Source organism: Fistularia commersonii, chromosome 35, assembly GCF_037954325.1.
Source record: "Fistularia commersonii isolate RoL2024-O1a breed Wild chromosome 35, RoL_Fcom_v1.0, whole genome shotgun sequence".
Classification (NCBI taxonomy): Eukaryota; Metazoa; Chordata; class Actinopteri; order Syngnathiformes; family Fistulariidae; genus Fistularia; species Fistularia commersonii.
Genome location: NC_141318.1, coordinates 3,879,010 through 3,895,689, shown reverse-complemented (window position 1 = coordinate 3,895,689; position 16,680 = coordinate 3,879,010). Strand labels below are relative to the sequence as shown.

At 45.3% G+C, this 16,680-nt stretch overlaps 3 protein-coding genes across 7 annotated transcripts; all 3 read right to left on the bottom strand.

Moving 5' to 3' along the window:
* Positions 1-64: 64 nt before the first annotated feature.
* On the bottom strand, positions 65-5,826 carry LOC147213896 (platelet endothelial cell adhesion molecule). Its single transcript, XM_086142194.1, has 13 exons — positions 5,796-5,826; positions 5,681-5,707; positions 5,484-5,604; positions 5,237-5,403; positions 3,738-3,924; positions 3,101-3,207; positions 2,742-3,014; positions 2,336-2,641; positions 2,150-2,248; positions 2,028-2,055; positions 691-754; positions 538-603; positions 65-465 (listed from the first exon to the last, which is right to left on the bottom strand). The coding sequence occupies exons 1-13, from the start codon at positions 5,824-5,826 to the stop codon at positions 400-402; spliced, it is 1,542 nt and encodes a 513-aa protein (XP_085998320.1). The 3' UTR covers positions 65-399.
* A 286-nt stretch (positions 5,827-6,112) lies between these two features.
* On the bottom strand, positions 6,113-10,003 carry LOC147213895 (Fc receptor-like protein 5). 3 transcript variants are annotated; one of them, XM_086142782.1, is made up of 11 exons: positions 9,860-10,003; positions 9,716-9,742; positions 9,241-9,515; positions 9,123-9,142; positions 8,846-9,051; positions 7,904-8,176; positions 7,454-7,792; positions 6,959-7,069; positions 6,860-6,872; positions 6,628-6,781; positions 6,113-6,370 (listed from the first exon to the last, which is right to left on the bottom strand). In XM_086142782.1, the coding sequence occupies exons 1-11, from the start codon at positions 9,897-9,899 to the stop codon at positions 6,350-6,352; spliced, it is 1,479 nt and encodes a 492-aa protein (XP_085998908.1). In that variant the 5' UTR covers positions 9,900-10,003; the 3' UTR covers positions 6,113-6,349. The 3 variants fall into 3 exon arrangements, with proteins under 3 accessions (XP_085998908.1, XP_085998906.1, XP_085998907.1); XM_086142780.1 differs by having other exon boundaries at positions 8,846-9,142; positions 9,237-9,515; XM_086142781.1 differs by having other exon boundaries at positions 6,676-6,781; positions 8,846-9,142; positions 9,237-9,515.
* Positions 10,004-10,073: 70 nt separating this feature from the next.
* tmc8 (transmembrane channel-like 8) lies at positions 10,074-15,319 on the bottom strand. 3 transcript variants are annotated; one of them, XM_086142777.1, is made up of 16 exons: positions 15,082-15,312; positions 14,603-14,831; positions 14,131-14,279; positions 13,888-14,022; positions 13,753-13,805; positions 13,543-13,682; positions 13,309-13,456; positions 12,950-13,123; positions 12,449-12,600; positions 12,289-12,358; positions 12,063-12,160; positions 11,729-11,915; positions 11,386-11,543; positions 11,123-11,278; positions 10,566-10,644; positions 10,074-10,460 (listed from the first exon to the last, which is right to left on the bottom strand). In XM_086142777.1, exons 1-16 carry the CDS (start codon positions 15,122-15,124, stop codon positions 10,317-10,319), a joined length of 2,115 nt encoding a protein of 704 aa, XP_085998903.1. In that variant the 5' UTR covers positions 15,125-15,312; the 3' UTR covers positions 10,074-10,316. The 3 variants fall into 3 exon arrangements, with proteins under 3 accessions (XP_085998903.1, XP_085998904.1, XP_085998905.1); XM_086142778.1 differs by lacking the exon at positions 15,082-15,312 and having other exon boundaries at positions 14,131-14,301; positions 14,603-14,695; XM_086142779.1 differs by lacking the exons at positions 10,074-10,460; positions 10,566-10,644; positions 11,123-11,278 and having other exon boundaries at positions 11,455-11,584; positions 15,082-15,319.
* Between the last annotated feature and the right edge of the window lie 1,361 nt (positions 15,320-16,680).

Here is a 16,680-nt window from a genome sequence, read left to right as displayed (position 1 = left end):
TATGATATGATTATATAACACAGTTAGCACCACAACGACTTTAACATTTGACATTTGTAGCATAGGTTGTTGATAATGCTTTGCGATTTCACTTTTATTTCCTGTATTTTCAGATACTTTGTACACTACTGTTTCTTATAATATTTACAACCTAGCTAGCTCTACCGCACTTTCCCCTTTCTGCGGTGCAAATTGAAATTTCTCCCATTGAGGGGACAATTAAAGGTACATTATTTTCCACTTCTACCATTCTTTCAGGCAATGTTTAAATTGCAGTATTTTTTACATCTAATTGTGTACTCTTTAGGCGTCAGCAAGGAAACCAGGCAGAGCCAAGGCCTGTGAACAGGTGTTTATTTTGCATAGCACAATATTTGTTGAGCAAATGGTCAGAACTCGTCAGAGGGCCTCCTCGACCGCTGGTTCCTCCTCAATTGTCATGTCCTCTTCGGAGGCCAGGGATGCCTGGGGAACAGCAGAGAGGGCTCACTTCCTGCCCCTTTCTGGGTACAACTGATTGGCGTCATCCGATCTCACCTGATCAAATTCCTCGAATCGGGCAGCATGCACGACGTCCTCATCCTCCTGGTACTTGCTCAGATCCTGTCGGGAGAGACGAAGCACAAACGGTCAAAAGCCCGGCTCCAGGTTCGACTGGTGCAGCCGTCACAGTACCCATCCCAGACTCACAAGTCTACTAACTGTCTCTCTCCGGTCTGCCTCGGCTACCACTCTCTCCATCTCAAGTTGCGAGCTGTGACGGGAGGAGAGCACTCAATTATTTGGCAATCCTATAAGTTGGATTCTACCAAAACACTCCTCCAAACATACAAGTCATCATGCAGGTTTATAAACAGAAACACAGATGTATTAACGTGCCGTCTCCTTTTCTACGGAGCTTCGCTAAAGCCCGTCAAAACAGGTCATAAAGTTATAAAGTCAAGTTATAAAGCAGTAATAAAGATCTGACGCTAAGTCTTTACTGCATTGATTTTTATTGTGATAATTTATAAATAAATAAAGGTGGGTTGCATTTTGGACCAGCGAGGGTTTGAGTCTGACTGTGGATTGAATGTGCACATGATCTGCTGACACTGTGACATCCATCACATGACTCCCAATTAAAGCTCAGCAAATGACGATATATGCCACACTTTCTATGCTCTATGAAGGTGACTGGACTTTCCTGATGTTCTTCGTGATAGTCCGCCTTCTTAGATCCAAACAAGCCTCTCGAAAACCCCCCTTAGAACAAGCATGCCCACCCATCCCCACCCCCATGTGACCGTGAATCTTGACGAATCAACCGATGACCTCGGTCACATGTGGACCCTATCCTCTCCGACACATCATATCAATTTTATTCATTTTTTCAGAGCAGTAATCATGCAAAATGATCTTTCACGCACATCTGGTGCCACTTGAACACATGTCTTCAACAAAACATCTCTAATTTAAGCTCTTAATCCGTAGCAACAAATTAAGCTATGTGTCACTTTTTTGTGCTGATAAGGAGAAATAAGCTGATGTGATGTTGCTCCTCTTCATCAATGTTAGAAAGAGGGCAGGGATTTTTATCTGTGTCTTTGGTTATTTAAAGAAGCCTCAACTCTTTGTCTATTTCCCCCTATTTTTTTCTACAGCAAGAAGAGATGCCAGATATTTCAGATGGTAACCCCTCCACAGAATCGCTGAGTGAGATCACCCTCTAGGTTCGATCAGAAAAAGTGATTACACCTTTTTTTGCTTTACGAGACAATTAGACGGGGTAATTTCACACAATTAATTTATACCGCGCTAAAAACAGTGTACTGAAAGATTTTTGTGAAGTTGAAGAGGTTTGGTGACAGGTTCAGGCTGTGCTAAGCTAGCTAGAAGGAAATCGTTGCCTTTTCTGAAGTTCTTTTATCGGAAAAAAAATCGTAAATTGAAGTGTGAAAATTGTTTTTTACTTTGAAACAGAATACCGTTAAAATATGCAGATTTTAATACACATGATATGCAAACAGATTTTTATTTTTACTCACGGAGCGTTCTCTCCCTGCTGTCTTCCTTCTGGAGGGAGGTGAGAGGATAGGAAATCAGTATAATTTCATAAAGGACATAAATTCATTGAGCTGATGAATTAAGAGACTGTGGAAAAACTCACTGAGCATGACTGCGATCAAACAAACCAAGACCAAGAACAAGAAAAAAGTGAACCACGCAAAGACGACTGTCGCCATCAAGACAGGGATGTGATACAGCACTGCAGGTTAAAAAAGGAAAGGAAGAGTTAAAATGGCCGTTAAATACATTTTGGGAGATGATCATTCTGCAGTGCAAGAGGGTTTGCCTTTCTTGTTGAAGTAGCGCCCTGTGCTGTTGATGGCGTTGGTGCTATCAAAACTGTCCGACACCTCACAGTGGTAAGTCCCGCCGCTGTGGTGTCCTACAGACAGCAAGAGTATGGAATGTTCCGGAGGCTGTTCCACCACCCAGTAGAATGTCCCCCGGCCGCTCAGGAGCCTCCCGTCCAGGAACCAGCGGTACAGTGGATGAGATCCCTTCGCCACTTGGCAGTAGAGCCTGATTCCAACCGTGCCATAGTTCCAGCCAATTTCATAGTCATAATATATCTCCACTGGCCCCCCCACCCTGTCTGTTGGGATCAAGGGTCGCAAACAAATGGACTGAGAGATTATGACAAAAAAAAAAGGTAGGGCCGATTTTTAGCCAGCAACTTCAGAAGACAAACGTACCCACTTTTAGGGGCAGCCAGTGACTTTGGCTGATCTGGCCAACTTTGCTAGCCTGACACTGGACGGCCTCCAGGTCCTCCCCAAAAACCAGCGGCACCTTGAATGTGGCTTTTCTGTGGTCACTCGTCGTGTTAGCAATCAGATTTGTGTGGTTGTACAGTGAGAAAATAATGGGCTGAATCCCTCCTGTTGACTCGCAGGTGACCACAGCAGAGTAGTTGCCTGTGTCCTCCTTCAGCACAGTGAAGAATATCTCGAGGTCCAACACCGATTCTGGATAGAGGGTTGGGGTTTGGGCAAATTAAGCCACATTCACATCAGTTTATGAAAAAACCCATGAATGCGAGATGCTCGCGAACCTTTGACTGTGATTGAAATGTTGGGGCTGATGGAGGTGAAGACTTTGGTTTCGTTGAGTCGGTTGGTCGCGATGCATGCGTACAAGCCGCTGTCTGCAGAGGAAGTTCTAGGGGTAGACAGAATCGAGTCAGGACATAGCAACGTACGGTCACATGTGCTGTTTACAGGTGGTCATTAATGCAACTTGTCTTAAACCTTCTGTTTTCTGTGTTTTTTGTTTATTTTTCTGTACATTTATGTACCCTGAACTTCAGTGACTGAGTTTCTGTCCTGCCTGGTCTTTTATTTTGGTCCCCATACTGGCCCTCATATTCCTGCTTATTTTACTTCCTTCTTTTTTAGCCGAGTTACCTGAATTCGTCTCAACCCCTTGGGCTCTACCCATATTAGCTGAATGGATTCGGTCCAACATTTAAGTGAACCATCTAGAAAATTCGTTTTCCTTTCTGTTCTTTCGACAGACGATTTCACCAAAGTCTCTCTCCTTTTCATCTCCGCAATCCTACAAGAACCTGTGGCCAAAAATGGTGGCCTTGCCCAAAATTTCACTGAGGACCTGTCAGTCCATGACTCCGTACCGCCCCAATTTGCACCACCCATATAGCAGAATCAGATCAACTGTCGAAATTAATCTACCTGTAGATGAAGAGACTATCGTTCTTGGGGTGGTGGAACGGTGACGGCTGGATGAACTGATTGTTCAGGAGCCATCTGAAGGACACATAGTTTCCCGAAGAGACTGTGCAGCGGAGCTGCAGTGTCCTCCCCTCGAAGAACTCCGTGGCACCTGAGTGGACCTCGACCTTTGCCCCTTCCACTGGTTCTGCAGGACAGAACAACAACAGACTGACATTGCGGCCCAAAAGGGACAATAATATTCCATCGGTGAGTCAAATTTAAGATTTAGCTGAATCACAATTGAATATTTTAGCCCCATTTGTGGAGGCCCCAAGCAGAGAAATTCTGAAAAACTCTGAATTTTCCCATCAGCAAATTTGCTTCGTGTTCGTGAAGTTCACATGAGACTCAGGGATATAATGTTTTAAAGCCTATTTTGTAAATGTTAGCATGCCATTAGGCCAATATAGTTGTCAATGTAAATATTACACTTGTAAACATGAACATTCCGCGAGCATCCCCCTGAACGGCATTCAGCCCTGTGAGTGTCCTATAATATTCTCAAATCCCACAATATTCTTCTGGTTCCTGCCTGGCTTCTCTCCAGGTTCTCAATCTTCCTCCTGCAATCCAAAAACAGTTACTAGGTTTATTGAAGACTCCTAACTGTAGGAGTTAGTAGGTTTGAATCAGAAAGAGAAAACGAATGGTTGGATATGTACAGTATATATGATTGACCAATCCAGTTAAACCTTAGCTCACTCTCCAGTGTCAACTGAAATTGGCTCCAGGACCCGTGTACCCCAATCCCTTACGTAGAATATACGCTGCAGATAAAAAACTATTAAACCCCAAGGTCCACCATGACAACTAGAAACGTGTCATAGCAGAAGGATTTGGGCTTTCTTTTGTACAGTAGTCTCAGTTACAGTTATTATTCCTGCTCTGAGATCTGCCCCGCTCTTATGTAAGCAACACGGATGGTGGCTTCACTGTCCTCGCTCCCTGTGGAAATGCACGACATGGTTCCACCGTAACCTCAATGGGCCACTTCATTAGTCTGAATTTGGCAAATCTCTCTTGTGGTCTCCTCTGGTGTTCCGGTTGTTTTTAGCACACAAGCCCCTCTTTGTGTCCCTCTCCTCATGCTAAGCTAACTTGTGATAACGTCCAGGGAGTGAAGAAGCACCAAAAAGAAAAAAAAGAAGACTAATCCAAAACGAAACTCATTTGGTTTTGACTAACCAGGATGCCTGTAAGTCCTCTAGTTGAACTTTAATATGCTACACCTTTCACATTCATTTTATTTCAGTGCAGCAAGACAAATGTAAGTAAGTCATCCTCCATGTTTATTGGAATTTCATCAAAAAAAAAGTTACGTTTTGGTTTTAAACTCTTAAAAAAAAATCCCATTACATACTGGAGTACTATCTGTCTCCTCGGCTCACAGTCAAAACCACAGCAGGCCGTGTGTTTATTGCGCTGTGTGTTTCCTGTGCGTTCTAACGGACACTCACTGATGACGGTCAGGTAGTGTGAGTTGCTGACGGTGGAAGCTACGGCCGAGTTGTTCTGAACACTGGCCTCGCACTCATAGCTGCCCTCGTCCGAAAGCTGGGCGACGATGGGAATTGTCCCCACCCCATCTTTAAAGGAGGAGTATTCGCCCACCAGCTTGCTGTCTCTGAAAAGGGTGAATAAACTGGAGGCTTTATATTTACATCACAGACAAAAATATTTATTGCGTTTTCTGTCATCACCCACCTGAATAACCGAAACAGGATATATTCATCCTGCGGGGCGTCCCTCAGTTGGCACTGAAATTCCACAACTGCATTCACCAAAGCCTTAAAAGGGCCATAAAGAACTGGATTCTCCAGTGGAGCTGTCAGCGAAAAAAAAAAATTCTTTTAAACTGCACGCAAATAACAATGCCATTATTATACTGAGAGATGACTTACTGAACTCGCCGCTGCAGGGGCACAGCCCTAGTAAAGGAACCAGACAGTTCACGATCGTTTGAAAATGGCAAGGATTTTTGGGGTTCTGTGGCGCCGCCCATGTCAACCAACTCACCCAGCATGGCCACCATGAGACAGGCTAACATTCTTCGGGAGAACCGGGGTTTTCTCCACGTTATGCTCCCCCAGATTAGACCGCTATGTACTATCTGATGTTACAGCGGGAGGTTTCAGCCTCATTTAAATACATAGTGGTTAAATACGCCCCCTTGTACGTAGGCACACACCAACCATGCCATGTGCATTTAACTGATAATGTAGCACCACACCTCCCTATCACAACCCTTCGCAATGGCAGTTAAATCCAGTTACACTTTAATTTTTTGTTTTTACATCTTCCAGGACATGAACAACAAAACAAAGCAATTTATTTTAATGTGATTTATTTAGTCTACAAACAAATACACCATTGAACATTTGAATATTTGACATGTCAGTGTACAGTACTTTTGCTCTTGGCATGTGGTTTAGCTTGAAAAAAACCACACCACCATTCTGGGTATGAAAACTGGCAACCATTCAAAACAAAAATAATCGCCCGCAAAACGGCAAATGGAAGGCAAAATGGACTTTAATGAAAATTTCGTGGATGAAGAAGAAGCATGTTCCCTACACTGTGACCTCGATGGTCTGAAAGAGAAGAGGGCAAAATGTAAGGAAGTCAGATACATTTAGGTATAATTCTCACACAAAGCCAGAATATCACATTTTTTGCTCAGTTAAGGTGAATCAAGACTTAAGATATCTTGCACAGACCACCGATGCTTAATACTCCTGAAGAGTATCAAATATAACCTTCAAGATCTTTAATCTGGCCTGTCGTTCTCTGGCATGGATGAGCTCTCTACTCTCTTCCACTGAACCCTCTTTTTGTTGTTCACTCTCACCTCTACTTCGTGGTCAGCTGGCTTGCCTCGCTCTGGCCTTCTGCATACCTGATCGTTTTCGTCTCTCTCCACGGAGGGGTCGTCCTGCTTGCCTCTCATTGGGGGCTCAGAAGCCGTCGTCGTCGTTGGCGGGGGGACTACAGCGAGAGCGGGGCTGAGAGGGCCAGCATGAAGATGAAATGCAGAAAGAAGAAAACAAAACAAAAACGAGTGGATCTTGTGACGAACTTACATGGCGGCTACACCTGAAAGGAAACGAAGGGGGGTGAATACACAGCTTATTTCTGCGTTTGTTTCTAGATGATCCATTTCCTCCTGGACTCACGCCCACCTTGCCCGAGGTCGGCCATCCGGTACATACAGCCTATGCCGAGGGCGACGCTGAGGAGAAAGAAGCAGGCGAAGAGTAAAGTGATGACCTCTGTCGTTGCCATGAACGCATCTGAGGAGGAACAGAGAAAAAGTCAGGCGGGTCGTGAGGGAGACACGGTCCCGTCTGCAGTAGCGTTAGATTTTGTAGCCTCAAACAGGCTTTGAAAACACGTTGACTTGAAGAACAAACAAATTCATTGCAATCGTCATGGAGCCCCGACATCTCCCATGACCCCCAGACGGCGTCTGAGAAATCTCGAACCAAGAAGTGCTTCTGTGCCTTTAACAGCCTTTCATTTGTGTTGACAGTTTTCTCCAACTAGCTAAATCATACAAACTAGCTGCTTTTGCAGCAAAAAACCAGACACCGATCATTACAACGAAATACTCTCTTAGAATACTAATACGTTTCGCACCGCTTCAAACTATATGTCATGCCTTATGATCTCTTCACCTGGGAACTGGACCAGGACAGCACTGCTCTCCACCCAGGACCCGTTGTGGTCATAGCTGTCCCTGGCCCTGCAGTGATAATACCCGGACTCCTCTGAACCGGCCCCCGCCAGAACCAGGATTCTCCCGCCGTCCACAAAAGCGTAACGCGGCCGGTCGGGGCCCTTTGGTAACGTGGAGTCCGCCAGAGACACGGGCGGGAGCAGTGAGTTGTTCAGGAACCAGGAGAAAAAGGGGAACGTTCCCCTGCTGATGATGCAGCTCATTCTGGTGCCGGCCAGTTTGGAATCAGCTCGGTAGAGATATTCGACTTCCAGCCTGACGTCACCCCCGACTGGGACTGGATGGAACGAAGATCGGAGGAGGAGGGATCGATAAAGAAATGGAATCACGGAGGGATGGTACAGGATGTCCCACACCCTTTTCCTCCACTCATCCGCCGTGCTCATACCTACTTCCAGGGTCAAGGGGTCGCTCGTCAGCTCCTGCGCCTCATTTTTCACCAGGCAACGCGCAACCCCCGTGACCACGCCGGGTGCAAGCGCCACGTAGAACCAGGCCGATAGTGACCCCACTGTTGTCACAGAGCCAACCTCTGTGTCGTCCACCGAGAGGGTGAAGTTAACGGGGGGCGTCCCGCTCGACGACTGGCATGTCACGTTCCCGTGGTAGCCAGTTCCCTCTTTGGACATGGAGAAGGAGATTTCCGGCTTCGAAACGTGGACTGTTGACAGAACGAAGAGGGAGGAAGATGAGCAAGGCAACGAAACACCTCGGAAGCTGCAGGTGAACTAGATCCTGAGTCTATCTAGGCAGATTTTTATCCAAAAGTCTGTATTGTATTTTGGTTTTTGACCGTTTCTAATATTTTGGCCTTTTGACCACAACTTTCAGTCAGACATTTTTACTCTAACTTGTTGAGAAGATTTTTCATTTGGTGTTGCCTTCCTTGAACTTTTCAGACAGTCTTGGATTACTATTTAAAAAAAAAAAAGATATATACCTGAAATCTATCTGTTCTCACCAAGAATTCAGAATTCGGTCTTAACTGTGATGGTTGGGAGGCTGAGGAACGTCCCACCCCCTGGGGAACAGGGGGAAGCTCCGACAATCATTTGTCTGTTCAGGTACTTTTGGTATTCTTCTTAATAAAAAGGCCCAAGTTACTTAAATCAATTATGCTGTTTTTGAAAACTAGCAGTAAAATTAAGTGATGGTAGGGAGGCGGGGGGAAGTGTGTGTGGTATGAATGTGATGTGATCAATGTGGTGGAAATAGGATTATGTGTGATCTAGTTTAAGCTTTATGCATTCTGAAATCCATATTTTTAATGTACCCCCCCCCTCCCCTTGCTTTTATTTTCAGTAGTTTTTCTTCCTTTGCAACAACATACCCTTAACTTTGACCTCAAACTCCAAACTGCTGGAAATCCTCCTGGTGTCGTGCACCAAGGACCACGCCATGCAGTAATACGCCCCAGCGTGCGCGGGGGTCACCCTATCCACCACCAGCTGATTCCCGGCGAGGCGCATCGGCGGGTAGGTTGAGGATGTGACCTCGGTCCTGTTGAAGTACCACGTGTAGTAGAGGTGGGAGCCCCTGGAGACAGTACAGCTCAAGACCAGGCGTGAGCCATTAAACACAACTGGAGGGGAAGGATCGGAGGTCACCTTGGTGTTTGACGCTGGCGCTAAGAGGAAAGTTAGATGAAAAGGTCAGGTTTGGGTGAATTGTAACCAAATCAGGAAGTTGCCCCCCCCCTTCCCTCCCTCGCGTGGGCTTACTGACTACAATCAGCGTGATGCTATTGCTAATCCCCGTGGTCTCGTTCGTCTTTGCGTTGCAGTGATACGTCCCTTCCGATGACAATGCGACCCTCTGGGCGAAGGAGGTGGGCTGGTCGCCCTGGTGTTCGGTGACGTGGATCACGTGATCCCCGTCCTTCACGAGCTCATAGGTGATGGGGGAAGACGAGCCGGGCAGGTTGCAGCGGAAGTGCACCCTCGAGCCGAGGTAAGCCATGGTGGGCCCGGTCAGCACTGGGCGAAAAAGGGCCGAGCCACCTGGACAGATGGGGGTGGTCACACATATTTACTTACATCAACGCTGGTCAATAAACCCTGTCAGTCTTAATCTATTTTTAACAAGAGGGCTAGAAATCTATCTTTGTGGCAGAAAATTTAGAAAAAAAAATTATGTACTGACAGAACCCTTTATCTCTATCTACACTGGAACACACAAGTCAGAAAAAAAAAAAACCTACTTGTCTCCATGAGGACATTTGCCAGAGCTGAAAAATAAGAATAACAGAATTTGGCCAGACGGTTGGTCATTTATCTCATTGTTAATAACGATTTTTTTTTGCTTATATTTTACATCCATTTTAATTAATGTTTGACCGACTCACCCAGGATTGGCAACACACAGACCCCCTGTGGATTCCTCATCACAGTGCTTGTCAGATGTGCAAGGGGGTTTGTGCCTTTTTAAGTCTCGGGTGTGGCCTCTGTGCTGCGAGCAGATAAGAAGCTGAGCTGCGTCTTTAGCTCTACTCTTGGCAATCAGGGTGCAAAAGCATGAGCGTTCCCAAACAGAAACACAGACACATACACACACACCCCCAACATTCACATTTTATTCAAAACAGGGAAGTACAGCAAAACGTAGGATAAAGTAAAAGTAAGTATTGGATCACCAGCAGGAGTCAGAGGCAAGGAACCAAAGCAAGTACGTACAAGAACCAAGGCAGCTTTATTAATGATTAAGCTGCCAAATTGGGAAATATAACATAAAAATATTCATATCAGAAAAAAAGTCGCTGCAGGTATTAGTCCTTTGGTGAGCCTCGGGGAGAGAGGATGCTGTCAAGGACTGAGGCGGCAGGGGGAGGAAGAGGAGGACGAGGGGGACTGGGGAGCTGTACTGGATGCCGACTCGGGAGTTGGCCGCTTTTTACGATGATGCATCGCAACCTCCTTTCTTACCAGGAATTTCTTATCTGAGCAGCTCTGTGGAAGAGGACATGGTCATCACATAACAAAATACTTGAGTTTTTTTGGTACCCCTACCCCCTTTTTAAATGACTTCTGACTGATTTCAAGTGCAGTACTCACCAACACCAGCATGTGCTTTAGTCTCTCGATGGCAGTCTGATTGGCTCGTCTCCGTGACACGTATGATGTCAACATTATGCTAAGGAGAAACATTCAGGTCATTTTCAAACACATATCAGGAGCACAAATGTTGAAAAGCGGGCATTTGTAGACATCGTCTGTCAATCTAAACAGAATGTCTCAAAATAAATCCCAAGCCCGTGCAAGATCCTCCCTGATCCTCACATTTAGATTAAAAAAAAATTGGGATTCAGATATGTCCCTTCAGAAAAAAAAAATTGGGAGAGGATGTATCCCACTCATTTCGAAAATATATTTTTGAAATCATTATTTTTTTAATTGATGCCATTCACAGCGTGAAAGTGGGTGGCGCTCCACCCGCCACCAGGGGAAGCCAATGAGCACCCTGGAAACACTAAATTGCATACATTTCAATGAGACTTCTGCAGTAAGTAGATCTCAAGATGGATTTTGTAGGAGGATGGGGGTTGAAGGACCTTCTGAAAAGTTCTAGGAGGGCTGACCTTTAAAACCTGGCAGCCACGACATCTGCTTACATTTCAAAGAGCATGAATGGCAGGATAAAGCCCTCAGAGGCCAGGAATCTGATCACGGTCTGGCCCGGGCCGGGAAGGCTGTCCACACACACACCCGTTAGGTTACGCAGTGTTACTCCATTTGCAAATGGGCCGCAGGTGGAAGCTGTGAATTGCCTGGATGGGGTGGGGGGGACAAAGCTGTAAACATCTGGACAAACACACCGGGGGGGGGGGGGGGGTCAGACCCGCGTGGAAATGGAAAGAAAAGCAAACAATACTACATGTTTTGGTCAGGCGTGATGAGTTGCGAGCTGATGCTGAAGAGCAGCGTGGTTCCAGCCATGAGGAGGCCCAGCAGCAGCATGAAGTGGAATAAAACCAAGGAGTGGGAGCCCCGGAAGGTCCTCTGCTCCGCCACGCAGCACCGTAGCACCTCAAACTGAAGGGCCATCACAGATTAGATTACGGTGCAGAATGCGCCTGGTAGAAAAAGTGCCGGCTCACAAACTAAAAAGGGTTTGTCTTATGTCTGTACAAAATCACTTAAAGCCGGAAGGTGATGCTGCTTGCAGTATTTGTGGATAAAACCTTCACCAATGGACTCCTGTTCTCTATGTGAGTCACCTTTTTGATGTAGAAGGTAGCTATTAGTGTGACGGTCCCTATCGGGGGCAGCAGGGGACAGAAGTAGACTCCAACCCAGGATACTGTCTGACTGTACACAAGATCTAGCACGTTGAAATGGATCAGGAAGTGCTGTTTCCCCGACAAGCGGGCCAGTGTGGACATGGGGTACTTCTGCTGCACCAACCTATTAAAAGAAAAAAGAGGGATGGGTTGAATTTCAAGAGAAACTAGGCCCGCTACTTAGCTGGAAATGGATGAAAAAAAGGATATTAAATCTAATCCACAGTAATGACTAAAGACAGACACCGCAGGGGCTAACACTCTAACCCACATTCTGGGGTAGTTGAAGAAGAAGGCGTTGCAGAAAGCGGCGATGAAGTTGAAGATGCAGAGCTTGTACATCTCTCGACCAAACTGGTTCTCCCAGCACTGCGGGGGGAGAAGGAAGGCGTTGTCAGACGTCCCTCAAATGCTGAAGCAGCCACGTGAAACCGTCAAGAGTGATGACAAAGTTGAGCATGGATCGGCTGAACATTGAAACCACCTCCCAAACTCACCTGCGGGTGTACGCCTATGAAGATGTAGAAGAGGTAGATGCCCAGCGAGGCCAATTTCAAGAATATGCTCCTGGATGGAAGATGGAATAGATAGAGGCAAGGGTGATTGTGTGTGTGTGTGTTAGTGTGTGTGTGTGAGTGCGCACGGCGACCTTATTACCTTATTAGGGTGGCGTTGACCTGCACGGTGAAGCAGTAATCTTCAAAAGAAGAGATCTTACGGAAGACGTGGGGGAGCAGCAGGTTGACAAAGCTGATGGTGAATGGGGGGAGGTACTGGAGGAGCACGTAGACCATCCAGTGGTGATGGCTCTGCAGACCAGCAGACATTTCACCTGAGGAGGTCTTTCATAATATCACCTATCCTGGTCTGGAGCTAATCCCAGCTGACAGAACGGCGAGAGGCGGGGTTTAACATATAGAGACATCCAACCATTCACTCCTTCATTCACACCTATGGACAATTGATATCCAGCTGAGTGTTTTTAGATTGTTGTATGAAGAACCTGGAGAGAACCCATGCAGGCACAAGGAGAACATGGAGAATAAGAACGCGGTGTGATACCGGATCAGATCCTGGCAACCTTCTTGCTGCACACCCGCTCCTTCCAAGAGTAGGGCAAAATCTTTAGTTTTCAAGTTATTCCCCTCGGACTCCTACCGTCTCCCCCACTATGCGCAAGGTTTCCGTGGCAAAGTAGATGAGGTAGAAGGCTCCGCTGAGCAGAACCAGAACCAGTAGGTTGAGGATGAACCTGAGCAGGTAGAGGCGCACCCGCTGCCCGACGCTCCTCTGGGCTTTGTATAGGGAGAACCTCTGCTCCTCTATGAGAAGCTGGGGGTGCGCAAGGAGACATGATGGAGGAGGAATCACTCAGGGCCAGACAATATATTGATAAACAGTTGATATTGCCTATTTTTGAGGTACATCAATTGACCAATGTCACCCGAAGGTTCTTTGCCTAGTTTGCTATGCTAAACTGCTAACTACCCCGCGCGCTCTTTGAATTCCCCACTCGCCTTGAGATCGTTCCTGATGAAGCTGTGTTTCAGTGAGGCCGCAGTCGCTTCCTGGATGTTGAAGTCCCAGCCGCAGAAGATCTTATAGCTCACCTTCATCTTGTAGCGTTTCCCCAGCATCCAGGTGTGCTTGTAGCCCACTGTCGTTCTGTTGTAAGGGGTGTTATGAACACGCTCTGGTGTTAAAATTCAACATTTTCCTTTGTTTTCTTTTTCACATCTGTGGCCTCTGACCTGCGAACAGCCATGACCAGACTGAGCAGGAGGATGACGAGAATCCCGGTGATGTAGAGTAGGGGTGGGTTCAGGCAATGAAAGCTCAGGGAACCATGTGTATAGAAACCGAAAAACACCGGAGACCGATCCAGATAACCCTGGATGGGAGATTTATTTCTTGATTACGCAAAAAACACTGGACAGTACGCACACAAATGATTATTTTACCGTTCCCAGAAGGAAATCCAAAACAGAGTCGTTCTCTCCAAACCTCAGGGGTTCTGTAAGATCGTGGAAAAAATGTTAGCGGTCAAAATCCAGTTATGGCTAATCTTTGGGGATCTTCTGCTACCATATACTCACCACTGTTGTTGCCCCAGCCGTGGAGCCCCATCGGCAACAGAATAAATCCGCTTATGACAGCACAGTGGAGCAGGTTCAAGTAGACGAGGTACCGAAGGAAGATAAAGTAAGACTTCACGCCGACACCGAACCTGCCTTTAAGCAGATTAGTGGCTGTCAGGGTTTCGCCTGTGTTTAAGGGAACCATTCAAGGCACGCCATGCCTCAGTAGGCGCTGTCTTCTGAGGCCCCGGCCCATCTTACTTTCGATGGCATGTAGTGTGCGCTGCCATGGCAACAGGCCGGTTATGGCCCCTCCGAACTTAGCCCAAGCTCTATTCCAGTTTAGGCTCTGGCTTTGTTTCCACGACTCCCAATATCCAATGGTGCTGATTTGCATCTTCCTCATGTCCCTGATGAACAAGGCTAATGCTACTTTAGCATTCACATATTGGGGTGAGGCAGAAGAATTTTAAATGTAATATTTTTCAGTTGCGAGACCCTACAGTGCATTTAGATACTTGAAAATAGAAATGCTATAGGATTTGATACAAACCCTAATTCCAATATAGTTGGGACGTTGTGTAAAACGTAAATGAAAAATAATTGAATAGCATCTAAAGACAATATATGTTAAGTCCAAACTTTGCAAATATTCACTAATTTCGAATTTGATACCTGCAACACCCTCTGCCGAAACAGTAGAGTCGGGTATGTCTGTCATACACCTGCCTACCTGACGTGTCTCTTTCCTTGAATGCACATGGTCAGATTCCTGAGCGGCTGCAGGGACACCTTGTCTTTGGTTCCTCTGGACAGAAGGCTCTGGTTGACGCTCTCCTCCAGCCCCAGGCCTCTGTGTCTGTAACGTTCACGCCGTGAAGCCTGGACGCTGGGCAGCAGGTCAAATACCTCTGAGTAGTAGTTCTCAGAAGCATCAGACAACTGGGTGGTCTGACTGCTGTCTGTGCTCGGAAGAATAGTCAGACATGACATTTTTAGCTGTCTCCATGATGAAGGCAGTGTACATCAGACTATATTTAATGATCATCCCAGAGGTTCTCACATTTTTCATTCATCTGAATGCGACCTTGAAAATGTCCAAAATGTTAAAACGTATAGCTATAAAAACCCAATGCTAGTTCCCCACAGCCTGCACACACAGAAATATAAACAGATGATAACAGCGTTCTTTGGTTAGTTTGATTCTCTTACCAGACAACACCCTGTTGTAGCTGACATGACTGTGTTTCTCCATTTTCAAATGACAGTTCACGCCGCTAAACTTTTGCACATCACAAAGTTTCAACAGCACTTGAACTTCTTCATCTTCTAAAAAAAACAAGAAATGGCTCCTTCCGCACTAAGCCTCAGTGTTGATCTGCTGTCTGCACTGGTTCACAGTAACGCGTATCTATGGCTCACACATTAAGGAGGTGGAAAGGATACCAGGCACATCAACATCTAGCTAGGGAGGTGTAACTTCACAGGAAATCACATGACAGGATGTAGACGCAGATAATGCGTGGAAATCTTGCAAACTATTTCCCAACATAGCAAGCAAATGCCACACATTTACATTGACAGCAAGTGAATAAATAAAAATGCAAATCTGAAAAAGACAAACTCAAGTGCACTCAAGTACACTCTTTTCTATAATGATAATGGATTTGTGTTTGACTCGTCTGGTCCAAAATAAACAAAGAAAAAAACAAACATGATACAGTAACTAATCCTGCCACATTACTGCAAAATACATCTGCTGTACTTTAGTTTGTTGGACAATTCTGAATTCTCTAGTTAATTTTTTACAGTTCAAGTAAGATGAGATGTTGAATTGCTTTTGGTTGGGATGTGATGTGAGGCTGGATTGCTTTTGGTTGTTTTCAGATGGTTTAGTCTGAGTGATGAAGTTTTGATTTCAAATTACAAACCATACTGAAGAAAATGAATTCACCTGCTTCCAGTTACTGAGGTCAAGGTTAAAACGTGTAGCTTTCAATGCTGATAAAGTCATGTTATCATAGTTCCTGACATCATGTATACTGGGCATAGGATGCTCCAGGATGCCTGAAGTTTATACAGGCGCTTCCCCCAACACAAAGACATCTGAAGCCTCCAGTTGGTCTTTGTTGAGCATAACTACTTATTCTCTACGTGTGAATGTTTTTTTCAAACTAAGGGAACAAATAAATATGGCTGATTTATATGAATTCTGAATAAGTTATAAGGTGATGAATAAAATGTACAAAATAGCACACATGTACCAACCACACGTTTTTGACTTCGAAATTTGACTTCCACATAATATCTGCATTTTAATGATAAAAAGAGAGTTCCTTAAAAACAGGACCCACATCCCTTTGGTTTTTGGCCACAGGCTAATTTTGTACAATGGGTTAGATACGGTTTGATTATTTAAAGATATGCAAATTTTGAATTTACAAGTTGATCTTCATTAGTTTGTCAACGTTATCATTTAAGTCAAGTTATGTATGTATCTAGAAACCTCGAAAAACACAAAAGTTGACTGGTTTGTTGATTTTCCTTACAATTTTGCCTTGGTTTGTTAGAAACCGCGTGTAAATAGAGTTTAAACGAACGAATAGGACTGAACCACCTTCGAAACTTGGGGGGATGGAGTAATACACCTCTAATCTTTTTTGAACCATGCCATTGAACAGAACCCGGATTAAATTCCAACTTCACACAGTAATTTAAACTGTATTGACATGTACAATCATTTATGAATTATTTTGTTTATATTTAATTTTTTTGGAAGACATGCAATACCGTCACCCCTATGAGACGTGG